Genomic DNA, 12,828 nt, shown 5'->3' on the forward strand with positions numbered 1-12,828 from the left:
GGCCTACCAACACTTTCTTCTTTCCTCTCGTCGTGCCTAAAAGCACAGCGAAAGCTATGGTTATCGCCTGCACCGAACGGAACTGCGTGATTTGCTTGCCACAGAAGATAGTACCTCTTTATGGCTGAGTTTTAGATTAATGGCGATTATCGTTAAAGCATCTGTTGAATGCTTTAGTTGCTTAACTGAAAAAAGCTAGCTGACAGCAGCGTTACCGCTTGGCTTGCATCACATAAACACGCAAAGAATGGCCCCATGAACGCTTAAAAACGGAGGAGAGGGAAAATTCTCTTGAGCTAGTTTTTAAGTAACCTGATTGTGCGCAGAGCAATAATGCTGGCTCGGTTATTCCACGGCCACGCAATCTATAAGGTCTAGCTAGACAAGGACATTGACCACGTTCCAAAAATGGATGTAAAATAACCATGTTAATTTAACATAGAAATAGTTGCGGAAGTATATCCGACATACACTGTGGCTTTGAAACGACACTGTACTAAAGATGCACATTTTTTAAACCTAGTTTGAAGTTGTCACAAACTCAGTCAGCGGAAGACAGTACCATACCAGCTACGTAGACTTCATATCCCATCAACAACCCTATTGGAACTGTCTCGATGGTACGCGAAGATGGCCGTGTTAATATTGGCCATGTACTCATCGCACTGTCACTTAACGCGCAGGAGCTGTTAGAAGCGTACTGATGGCCAGTCGATGATCCGGAGGGCCAGAGGCGCTGCTGGCCCCGCAAGGTCACGGTAGTGAGCGACAGCCCCAACCAGATGCCCAGGTAGCCGCTCAGGTAGCCGACAACCTCCACCTGCTGCGCGCACGAAAGAAGGCACAAGTGGCACGCAGCTCCTTCTTGCCCGCACCATGCGGCCGCACTCCCTGGCAGCGGCGCTTTCAAGCCAATACGCAACCGTGCAGTCCTGCCTTAGTGCACTTCGTGCAGGTGATTTAACATGTTACAGGATACTTTTTCAGCTAAGGGCCCGCACTATAGGCGATAGAAGAAGGCTCATAAGGTAAACGCAGACATGTACACGTTACCCCCCAAAAGTAACTAAATACCGTTACTCGTTATTCGCTCAAAAAGTAACTAAATACGTTACTCGTTACCGATTCCCAATGGTCCTGAGGGCTTTATGTAAACCAAAAGTCCTTATACCGCGCGCCGAATATCAGTAATTTGCATCAAAGAAGCCTTAAAAGAAGTCCCAAGGAGATCCGTGACACATACCGTTTGGTGTAGGTCACGCCGACGTAATAAGAGGGTGATGTGTTAGGTTGGAATCAGTTACAGCCGCATTAAAAATCAGGGCCCATATTCTCGAGGCTGTTGGAGCGTAAAAGGTTTTAAGAGAAGTTAACGATTGGGTGGCGCCCATGCGCGGCTGGTTTACCGTGAGTAGTGAGATCAAATCCACGGGGTCCGCTAATTACTAACTGCTTTTACGGTCCCTTACGTCTGAACACGTTGTGAACCTGGGCCAAGTTAACTTTGTTGAAGAGGGTTCGCCATGATTCCTCAATGAGGTACCCCCCAAAATTGTCAAACAATTCGCACTAATTGTTCAAACTTTCAGTTCCTGTCAAAGTACACACGGACGACCCCAATACATAAAGAATTTTCCGTCAAACAACCACCATTTTTCAAACAAGATGATCTGTGAATGGTATACGTGCATACCCGCAAAAAAAAAAAAATGAAGGAAGCTCACGCTAACGCGTAAGACGTGAAGGTAGCGAAGCTGTACGCAAACTTCACCACCATCACGACGATTTAGGTCCGCGATTGCAGCCGATTCGGTCCTTCTTCGATGCCACAACGACCTGTACTCCATCATTGTTGCAATAAGTGTGAGCTTGTTTAATTTTTTTTGGAAGTGATAATCATTGTACATCACCTTAGAGGGGCGTACGCTATGACGTGTCTTTCTCGTTCCGAGCAAGTGGTGCCACGATTAAGGCGAACGATGGAGTTTTTTGGTAAATCTTGCCCATCTCCCTAAGTGGGTATGCCTCGCTTCACAAAAGTGCGCCGGAAATCTGGGCGGTTGCTGCGAGGCACGCACACACGATCGCTCGACATTTCCTAGGTTTCTCTAACTGGCGGGCGGTCGCGGCAATCTTGGCCAATCTCCCTAAGTGAATATGCTCGGATTGACAACGGTGCGCCGCCGCCGCAAGGCAAGCACACACGAGCGCTTCGCATTTTTTTCGTTTTTTAAACTGCAGGGTGGTTGCCGTGAGGCATGCGCTCACGTGCGCGCACTCGGCATTTTCGTGGCATTTTTAACTGCGGACAGGAAAAATTACGATTTGCTAAACAGCTTCGCTGTTGAAAAACTATTTTGTACAATGAAAATAACGCAGGTAAACATTCGGGGCTTTTACTTCTAGGTGATGAAATGCGGTATCGATCGTCAACTTCCACAATTTATGAAAACGTATTGGGCCATTTCTTAATATGCGAAGCCTGGGGGAAGGTCCCCACCTGCTGGCATAGAAAGAAGAACTAAAACTGGTGCGAGGTGGCATCGCCGTGAGCTGGAAACCGTTCAACAAGTCGTGCCAGCAAGTGACACCGCAGCGGAATGCCGAATTACCCATTCATTCCGGGACTGTAAAAACACGGGAGCGTGGAAGTTATATGCAGATGTGTATACTACCTAAATGCGTCGATATACATATAAGTAAGTACCTACCCAAAGATTGACATGAACTGTCAAATGGCTCAGCCTTAAGTCAGGTACGTATTGTCTTTCATTTGCAGGAACGACCGCGCACTCGCATGTGTTTGTGGACTGTTAACGGGTAGGTTTGAATGTTTTGTTTGGCAGGTGATCCTGACCCGTGTTCAATAAGATTGGCAATGAAGAAATTCAAGTGGCTCTTAACGGCTTTTCGAAAAATATCCCGGTTAGTATGGAGGTGTGCAATAAAAAGCGTAACGCTCATAGTACGGGCAAATACTTACTGTGAGCATCGGCATGTACTGGATTACTTGCTCCACATCAGAACTGAACTTTACCACGAGGCCAACGCTGTTCCTGAAATGAACAGTGGTTCTTTCTGTTCTGGCATTTTCAGCGTATTTCCTGACAGCCTAGGCTGCCAAACCACATGGATTCCCCTATTTTCTTGCTCGAAGTTTTTAACGGGAAACGTTCCTAGGCTAGCTGTCCGAGATTCTGTTGTCAGGAAATGTCAATCCCCCAAAAAAACTGAAGCTTGGAGGGAAAGCTAGAAGGATGAAGGGAGAAGGCTAGCCGCTGACTGACTGACAGGTAAAACAAAAAATAAAAGAAAGTGAAAATTAAATGCGCTCGGTTGATTGAAACAGACGGAAAACAACTGCCCATAAATTACCTACACATTTCTGGCAAATCAATGGGACGTTTGCAAGTTTTTTGACGGGTGCGCCCAGCTCACGACGTCAGCTTGCGGCCTCGCACAGTTTTCGCGCAGATACCGAAGGGCTCGAAACTAACACGTAGCCCTCCGCTACGTGTTACTACAAACAAACTAGGTGTTTCTTTAGCGGGTAAAGCCCGATGTGTGCGTGAAGTCGCAAAAGATTGCCATCTTTTCGGGTTTCCCGTGACAGCGGATTACTCTACTCTTGGAATCAGATTTGTGCCCAGGTGACAGTAATAAAGGGAACGGTTGCGCAATGGACTAGTAAATTTCTGTACTGCTTCATTAAACGAAACATTTACTAGGTACTTCAATTCTTCAGATGCTGAGGCTCCGTTGCACAAATTGTGAGGCTACATCTGCGGTGTTTTGGAAAGGTAAATTTTCACGTGATTTAGTTAACCAAAAGAGAGTTCGTGGCTGGCCTTTAAATAGTCTGTTCGCCCAAGAGCACACGGACCAAACTTCGCACATAGCGAACCTGCAGAACTCAGAAAAAAAGAGCGTTGGGCTTAGAAAGCAACAACCCGGGGCCTTGCGCATCTGAATGGGCAACACCTTTTCCACAGTAAACGACGAACCAAATTTTTATATAATTAAACCATAATCAAAGCAGCGAGCTCGCTTACTGTAGCAAGAAATATTTTGTTTTGACCTTACCGATCCCATAAGCTCAATATAGAGGTTACACAGGGGTGTCCTCCTCTTGGTATATAGCTCACAGAATCGTCATATTGTGGTACAGTCCTGAGCGCCAGCGCAGCCCTAACGCGACAGTGGTTTTTAACGCTTGATTATCTATAACAAATATTTGATGTGTGGCTCGGTTAGGTTCGCTTTGAAGACGTGGCAGAGCCATAACCTACGTTTCCTAATTTCGGAGCAGTCGATCCTGTTTTCTGTGGTTTGATACTCATTTGCCCGCTCAAACATCGTGCGCTGTCACCTCCGGGCGAGAGAGTGATAATGTGCTTGAAATGGCTGCCGCTGCCAAAGCAACCTACGCTGCTTTTATTCTGAGCGGGAAAGGCACTACGAAATAAATGAGAACGTTCGGTGAATAGTTATAGTTTCACTCGGTACTTTGAACTCGAACAATCAAGCTTTTGCGAATGGTACTCACGTTGGGCCGTGCGCTGTGCCTTCTTCCTGGCTTACACCTGCCACTTTAACGTCGTACACTATTTCCCTGAAAGGGCAATTCATTTTGATTTTCTTGACCAACTGGGAGTGTGTCCCACAGCCAAAAGCAGGCATTGAACGCATTTTATTGGGGAGGCGGTCACACATCACTTCAAGCAACCTTTCAAAAACGGAACCTATAAAACCGGTTGTATGGGAAACAAAATATAAGCAAGGGGGCTACAAGTCTCCCTCAGAATTTGCTTATTAACACAGAAAATTCCAAAAGCATGAAAATACGGATCACCGCCCCATTACGATTTGTGAAATCATAAGTTGTGAATGTCGAAACTTTATTTTTGAAGCGTTTTCCTGAAGCAAAAACAGTAAGGCATGCAGGTGCGCGTAAATGCAAAATTAATGTATACAAGGAAGTTCTTCTCCGCAGACGTTTTTTTGAACGGACGCAATTCAGTTCTTAACATTACTGCGCATGTTCTGTAGCTACAACATGGCGGTAAAAGTTGTTTCAGTTTAGATACCAGCCTATATTTTGCATCATCGTACAAGTACAAAGATTTTTGCCGGTTGCGCATCACAACCAGCGGCAAAAGCTCGAGATTACTGGCATCCTCGGGTACGCGAAGTGCCTGGCAGTCAGACGCAATGCTGAGGAATTTTGTGAGTATTTTATATTCCTTCCACTGAGTGAGAACACCTCCGCTGCAGGAATACCTTAAATCGGCTTGAGGAACTTTGTAGCCGGCCCCCTTCACTGTGTTGCATCCCGTATAAATGGAAGGGAAACAATAGTTGAAAAGGACAGCTTTTCTTAATAATTTTCGAACGTACAAAACAAATAAATAACAGCAGAGCTTCCTTGGCCTCATTGATGGTGGCGTTGTAACTAAAGCGCACTGCAGGAAAGCCAACTTGACACAATGGGACGGCACATGATTATGATGAAGATACAAGAAAAAAAAAAAAACAATGATTCCCGTGGTCGGCATTGAACCTGGGCCCCTCGCTCCATAAAGCCGACGTCTATGCGACTGCGCCATTTCTACACGGTCGAATCAGTTTGGATTTTTGATTTTCGACTTTGACTTTGAGTCAGGTTGCATGGGTGTCAAATCGCTATTCCAATCCGACGATGGAGTGGGGGGTGGGTGGGCGCTGAGCTTTCTCGTGATGGATGCATCTGCTGTCGTCTGAGCTTGGGCTTTGACGACTTGCAGGCAGTTTGCACTTTGATCGTTGACGCTTGGACGGACTTTGACTCACAGGCGGCTTGCTCTATGGCACTACGTCGTTTGATTTTCGCACGTACGAAAGCTTCGCATTTCAACCGTTAACTGAAGGGATTTGTTTTTTTTTTTTTTAAACGAAAGCTGAAACAGTTTTGAAGGGTGAGACGTACCAGTTAAAACACAATGCCAATCAGCTTTTAGTGCGTTTTTAATTCCCAGTTTCAGAGAAAGCCCATGGAATAAGAATTCGGAACACCTGTGAGAGTAGATCAGAGCACGGCGACTTTACCAGAGACAGCCAGCAAGCAAGCAGAAGCCAACGATGGTGCGTTCCTCTCTGCTCGCTAATTCCTGCCATTCTTCCTTTATTGGCTTATGTCACTGCTAGCCCAGCACTGCAGAAACTTGTGCCAATCAGCCCGCTCGGGATGCACTAAGCATTAAGAACGCGGTGACAGCGCCGTACGCAGGATTCCATTGGGGGGGGTACCAACAACGTTGTTGGGTGCCCCTACGTTACGAGTGAGGTTGATTTGCAACAACAATTTCTGCCATCTATAGTGAAACGCTACACGGCGAGATTTATTCAGATGAACCGAGATCTATAACATAGGATTACACCCCCTAACAGAAGATGGAATATTTGGTACCATCTGTGCATTTAACTCTTCCGTTACGGCGCCTATTGAAATCGATCGCCGGAGATCGATGCTTAATATTGAAGATTTGGACATGTAGTTGTTTCTCTGCACCTAATGCACACCAGTGGTTAGTCAAGGCACTGCACTTCTGGTATAAGTTTAAATTTTCTCGCTACGGTGACATTGGGATTTTTGACAGATTTTTTTGCAGGCTGAGGTGCGCGTGTTTTTCCCGAGAGGGGGCATGGCTGCTGCGCTTGACAAAAGAAAAGCATGCCGCTCGTGGTTATGCTGCATTAATATCAAATTTGCTTGATCAAAAGGCTCCCAGCGAGTCAAATACCAAATTATGTTGTCAGCTTTGTAATCCGACAGCGCTTAGAGGCGATAATTATCTGAAAAATGACACCAGGTATTTACTAGTGAGCAACTGCGCAAAGAGAGTAAAATTAAAATAAGGAAAGTTCGGCGAATTTGGGACTGGAATTCGCCGCCGGGTCGTGTACGGAATGCAAGTCAAACACGTCTCCCCTGCACTCTTAGTCAATTTCTGGTTATACGACCCGCATGCAGGCGGGTCGCCGCGTCATTTTAAAGCCGCTTATGAAGCGGCGGTTCAGGCGGCCTCACGCGCAAGCGGCCCGCCAAACACGCGGCCCACCGAACACGCGGCCCCGCGTTTAAGCGGCCGTATTGAGGGCCGCTTAACCAGCGGGCCACCTAAACACCGGGCCGTGTGTTCGGCAGGCCACTGGCCGTAATTTTTCTACGCGGCCCGTTATGCTAATGTATTCCCGCTTACGAAGTGGCCCCCAAATCAAACGGCCCCTCAAAAAAGCGGCCTTGTTGCTTTTCACATAAAAAAAGAAAAAAAACAAGGCACTCGGCCAGAATTGAGTTTATCCGTTTTTTTCTTTCGCTCGCATTGCCAGGCCAACGTCAGAATCCCGTGACGAACGCTCTAACACATGTAACATCATACGCAACACACAAAGTGCACATAGGCACACACACGCAACCCTACGGAGAATCGAACCTGTGTCTACTACAACACATGAAGAGGCGGGTATCATAACCACTGCGCCACAACCCACAGGTTGCTGGGGAGAGCAAACATGGGAGTATAAGTATTCTGCATGCTGTTGCGCGTCAAGCAGGAGTCTTAAATAACACATTCGGCGGCGAGTGACTTTCTTTAGACCACCGTTTTTTAATCACTCTACCAAAGAGGCATAATGCTACGGTTTGGGGGCTTTAAGTACATTTGTACGAGCGGAAACCTTTTGTCATGCTGTGTGCCCGATTCAACAGTATGATGCGCCATGCGGTGATTTATTCCGTCGATGCAAACGGAATTGATAACAGTTCGGCCTTCTTACCAAAAGTATACTTGGACATTGCCGGAAAGTGCCCCCTAAGACAATGCATGCAAATAACTAGCACGTAAGGCACACTGTCGTGCGCTGAACATAAGAGATGTCTGGTAACGAGGGGCAAGTATACCAAGCATGAAATGGTGCACTGAATTTTTTTTGCTCGTCTTAGCTCTTCTGATGGTGTGGTTGCATGCCTTCACCTTTATTTTTGTAATAGGGGGCGCTAGTAATTTACGTCTCTGGTAATGTAATGAACCAATAATAAATTACTCACTCTATATAACATTGTGTCCCGACGCCTGCAGAATTGCTGCGTCGCCTGAAGAATTGGTAATCGCGAGCACACAAAGAATATCTTAGCGTTTTCTCGCGCAGACCGGATGGGCGCTAGGCCGTGTAACTTGTAACGGCCTGCACTTCCAGAAAAATGCAGTTTTCGCAGAAGTTCCACCTTTAATCGTTATAATATCGGAAATAAAGATCATTGGTCGAAACAAATTTTCAGAAACCAAAAATTAAGAAAAGTATTAAAAAATGACGGAAACTGGCAAACAGTATAACGGCCTGCATTTCCACAATAATGCAGATTTCGCGGAAATTCCACTTGTAATCGTTATCATAGCGTAGATCGAGATAATTGGCCGAACATAATTTTGCAAAACTAAAAACCAAGAAAAATATAAAAAATACGGAAAATGGTGAGCCGTGTAACACCCTTCATTTACAAAACATGCAGATTTGGCGCAAATATTACCTGTGATCGTTATAATAGGGTAAATGGAGATAACTGCACAAACAGAAATTTGGCTCTAAAAGACTCACACTCAAGAGAAGCGGCATACGAATGCTGGGCATTAGTAGACAATTCTCTTAATTTCTGCAATTTTTTTTAAGTGGCCTCATTTCATTCGCGCTTCTGTTATTAAGGAGTTATATTATTTTACGCGGAAGCGCAAGGTCGCGGTTCAGCATTTTCAACATTTTCAAGGCCGTTTACCAAAACCATAGCACTCGGTCATGAACGCACACTTGTGCATCTGAAGGTTAGACCGTATAAAACAATGCCACCAATAAGTGGGTTACAATGGCTGCAATTGCACTAACACATTTGTGATTTGTGCACTTCTGGAACATCTTCATAACCTCAGTTGTCATGCAATGAGGTTTTACCTTTATAATCTCAGTGTTTTGCCACCTGATCTATCAGGTCGCAATGCACATACCCCGAATTAAAAAAAAAACTCCATATATTTATAAGGCCATGTTGCAAGCAAAGCTGTAAAGCAAGTATCTGTATACCTTAAACCTAACCGGATCTTGAAGTGATAGTCTACTTATACAAGCTTGGGACATAAACAGAGAGCTGAGTTGGGTATGTAAATTTTAAGTATTTTGTCATTCTCGAATTCATGAGCATGCACAAGTGTGAGATGAAAATTACATTAATGACACCATGCCGAAGGAACGATGTATTCTTTTTATTTCATATCAAAAATACAAATATGAACACGAAATACTTATACTAAAATAACAAATACAAATATTAGCAGATTGCAATTGTGGAACACACAAATGAAAATATTCTTTTGTGGAAGAGCAAATAAGGACCTGTCAAGAAAAAATTATTGCTTTAATTTATGGAATTTTCAGCAGCTTGCTGAACAGGGAGGAAACTCAACTTTTTTGCAGGCTCCTGACTGTATAACGCCAAACGTTTGGCCTAAAGCTGACGGGTATCTCATGACCTAATGTAATATATTACCAAACAAAGAAAAAGTACTTTCTCCGCGCTTCAAATGATGGTCCAGGTACACCACTTCCGATGATGTAGAAGGCCTTTGTAAAATCCCCCAAGCAATATTTGGCCCGGGAGCTGCTGCTTCCGGAATTTCGTCGCACTGAAATGTGGTAGCATTCTGGGTAGCATTCTGCTGTGTTGGCACTGCGTGAAGAAAAGAAACAGCAGTTGAAAAAGTGACCAGGTACAAAATTGTGGTGTTATTAATCGGCGGCAAAACAGTATAGCCTGAAGGGGCGCAGCAGAAGTATCACCAACGCCTTAGCAGATATGTGAAAATACCATAAATCAGACAGGTGCATCGCTTTAGTTTAGGCAATTATTTCTTTCTTACTGCTTTAGATTCAGACGCCCTCCAAAAGGACGTTTTCATCATATACATAGGAAGGCCGAGCGGTTTTTTAGTCCAAAGGCGTGCGAGAAAACTTTGCCATAATTTTATTTGACGCCGGCACGTCAACTGGACGTCGCAAAAAAACTATTCGCTGTTACACACGGGAGGTAATGTGCCCTAGTTTCTTTTTATGAAACAATTTCCAGCAATAGTATGGCGCCAAACATTATGAAAAATCGAACAGAACTGCTAGCAATATTTTTTGCTAAAGCATAGGTAAACTGCGCGCACCGATCAACAGCCAGGGCATCTGTAACAACCATAGCCTGCAGTATAACGCCTTTACAGAAGGCGTTGTAACAACATTAGAAGCCACCGCTTTGAGCAACCGCTACGCCGGCGCCGCGGCGCGTTTTCGATGCCAATGCTATCATGTTTCTGCAAACCGCGAGTTGGCACTTCAGACAGACGACAGCCGTGCCGAACACAACAAGATGGGGACTGGTGTTACTCATGAATGTTGCTTCGTGTGAAAACTTTACCACTTAAACGCACCATAAGGAAGTTTCCAAATCGACACAGGATCCAGACTACTCAACGTGCCAGAAAATTCACTAGCCGAAACGACGACGCGAAAACCTAGTTACGAAAAAACGTTACCTAACGTTTTGCTACGCCTACCGAAAATGACAAGCAGTGGCCATAGAATATTGAAAAATACAAAATTCAAACTGCGTTTTATGTGGCTTGACCTCGACAATGGGACGCGTGTAAAAATGCAAATTCTTTATGGCACCACGGTATACTCATTACGGCAACGGAAGTACAGTCGGGGACTTAATTTTGCAGACCACGCGAGCGCGTGGCAAAAGCCACCGATGCGCGCCCTGGAGGCCCGGCGCCTGTTGTCGAGACCGGCGCGGCGCGCATGCGCGTCCTGTTTTACTCGCAGGCACGCCGATTTTCTCGCTTCCTGCTGCGGTGCTACAATGGTCACTCAAGCACCGCATAGCGACGCCTTTGTAGCACTCCTTTCTTCCAGGTGGCACATTTGCGGCCTATAACGTGACGATTGCGAGGGCTTTGGCGCAAGTGCTCCTCGCGTCATGATAAACACTTGCGCATAATGTTTTATTTGTTTGTTTTGTGCTTTATCGTTTATAGACGATGAGACTAGCGGCTTGCGAACGGCGTTCCCGAATGCAGCGCGTACAAAGCACAGTCTCGCGGTACGCGCTACTGACGACGAAATGCCAGCTATATGAATAGCGAACCTTAATTCACCTTGTTTATTGTGTAATTTGGCCACTGAACATATATTCCAGCTCGCTCTCCGCTGCCCATAAAGTAGACGATTTGCAAGTTATATAAAAGAAATTATTTCGGCGTTCTTGCTGCCTACTTCATTACTTAAAAATAATAGAAATACGCACTCACATAAATTGTCTGTTTGCTCTGCCCGTCGCATTCGTAAAAATGGCACCTCGGGCTCCCACTGAATGCCGTAAAATTATTCGCTACTTTTCTCCGTAATATTAATCGCTACTTAGTGCCTTCCGAATGTTTTTGTCACTATTGAACGGGTGTTTAACCACTGAAAAACAATCAGCTTGTCCTCCTGTTTCGTTGTTGACCCTGTCCTTCCGCTCCGCTGGGCATGGCCCTTTTCTGGTGGAGGCGAAAAGCGAAAATGCTCAAGTCTGTTCGGAATTTCGGTGCATGTTACACATTCTCAAATTAATCCGGAGCTTTCAACTACGGCGCGCCTTATCGGCTGTGTAGCATCGGCGCGTTAAAGCCTCATAATCAATCAATGCAAGCCGACCTTGAAGAATTGCTCCGGCCTTGGAGCAATTCATCCCCGTAGGCATACATTCCTCGGCTAACAGCATCTCTTGGGCTATTAGTAAGGCGGCAAACGTCCCTGTTAAAAACAGCTTCTCGAAACTAGCGAATAATTTTACAGCATTCAATGAAAGACCGAGGTGCCATTTTCACGAATGCGACGGGCAGAGCGAACAGACAATTTATGTGAGTACGTACTTCTATCATTTTTAAGTAATGAAGTAGGCAGCAAAAACGCCGAAATAATTTCTTTTATATAACTTGCAAATCGTCTACTTTATGGGCAGCGGAGACCGAGCTGGAATTATGTTCAGTGGCCAAATATTTCTATCATTTTCAAGTAATGAAGTAGGCAGCAAAAACGCCGAAATAATTTCTTTTATATACCTTGCAAATCGCCTACTTTATGGGCAGCGGAGAGCGATCTGGAATATATGTTCAGTGGCCAAATTAAACAATAAACAAGGTGAATAAAGGTTCGCTATTCATATAGCTGGCATTTCGTCGTCGGTAGCGCGTACCGCGAGACTGTGCTTCGTACGCGCTTCATTCGGGAACGCCGTTCGCAAGCCGCTAGTCTCATCGTATATAAACGATAAGACACAAAACAAACAAATAAAAGATTACGCGCAAGTGTTTATCAGGACGCAAGGAGCACTTGCGCCAAAGCCCTCGCAATCGTCACGTTATAGGCCCCAAATGTGCCACCGGGAAGAAAGGAGTGCTACAAAGGCGTCGCTATGCGGTGCTTGAGTGACCATTGCAGCACCGTAGCAGGAAGCGAGAAAATCGGCGTGCGTGCGAGTAAAACAGGACGCGCATGCGCGCCGAACCGGTCTCGACAACAGGCGCCGGGCCTCCAGAGCGCGCATCGGTGGCTTTTGCCACGCGCTCGCGTGGTCTGCAAAATTAAGTCCCCGACTGTACCTCACATGTGCAAGCGTTTTCATTTTTCTCCTGGATCCCAAAACGGCCGCCGCACTGGGAAACCGAATCCTCTCTATAAAGCACGTCAAATTTATCGTACGATCCCGGGTAT

At 45.5% G+C, this 12,828-nt stretch overlaps 1 protein-coding gene across 1 annotated transcript in view; it reads right to left on the reverse strand.

Annotated features, from left to right (window-relative positions):
• The window catches only part of LOC144158626 (epithelial sodium channel subunit beta-like), a 67,495-nt gene that overhangs the window by 11,854 nt on the left and 42,813 nt on the right, over nucleotides 1–12,828 (reverse strand). The window contains exons 5-7 of the mRNA XM_077689648.1: nucleotides 4,547–4,612; nucleotides 2,984–3,056; nucleotides 702–823 (exon numbers count right to left, since the gene is read on the reverse strand). Coding sequence (XP_077545774.1) covers nucleotides 702–823; nucleotides 2,984–3,056; nucleotides 4,547–4,612 — 261 coding nt within the window. The remainder of the gene's footprint in view (nucleotides 1–701; nucleotides 824–2,983; nucleotides 3,057–4,546; nucleotides 4,613–12,828) is intronic.

The sequence above is a fragment of the Haemaphysalis longicornis genome, unplaced genomic scaffold (assembly GCF_048455015.1).
Source record: "Haemaphysalis longicornis isolate Haplotype H1 unplaced genomic scaffold, Haemaphysalis longicornis Haplotype H1 scaffold_1, whole genome shotgun sequence".
Classification (NCBI taxonomy): Eukaryota; Metazoa; Arthropoda; class Arachnida; order Ixodida; family Ixodidae; genus Haemaphysalis; species Haemaphysalis longicornis.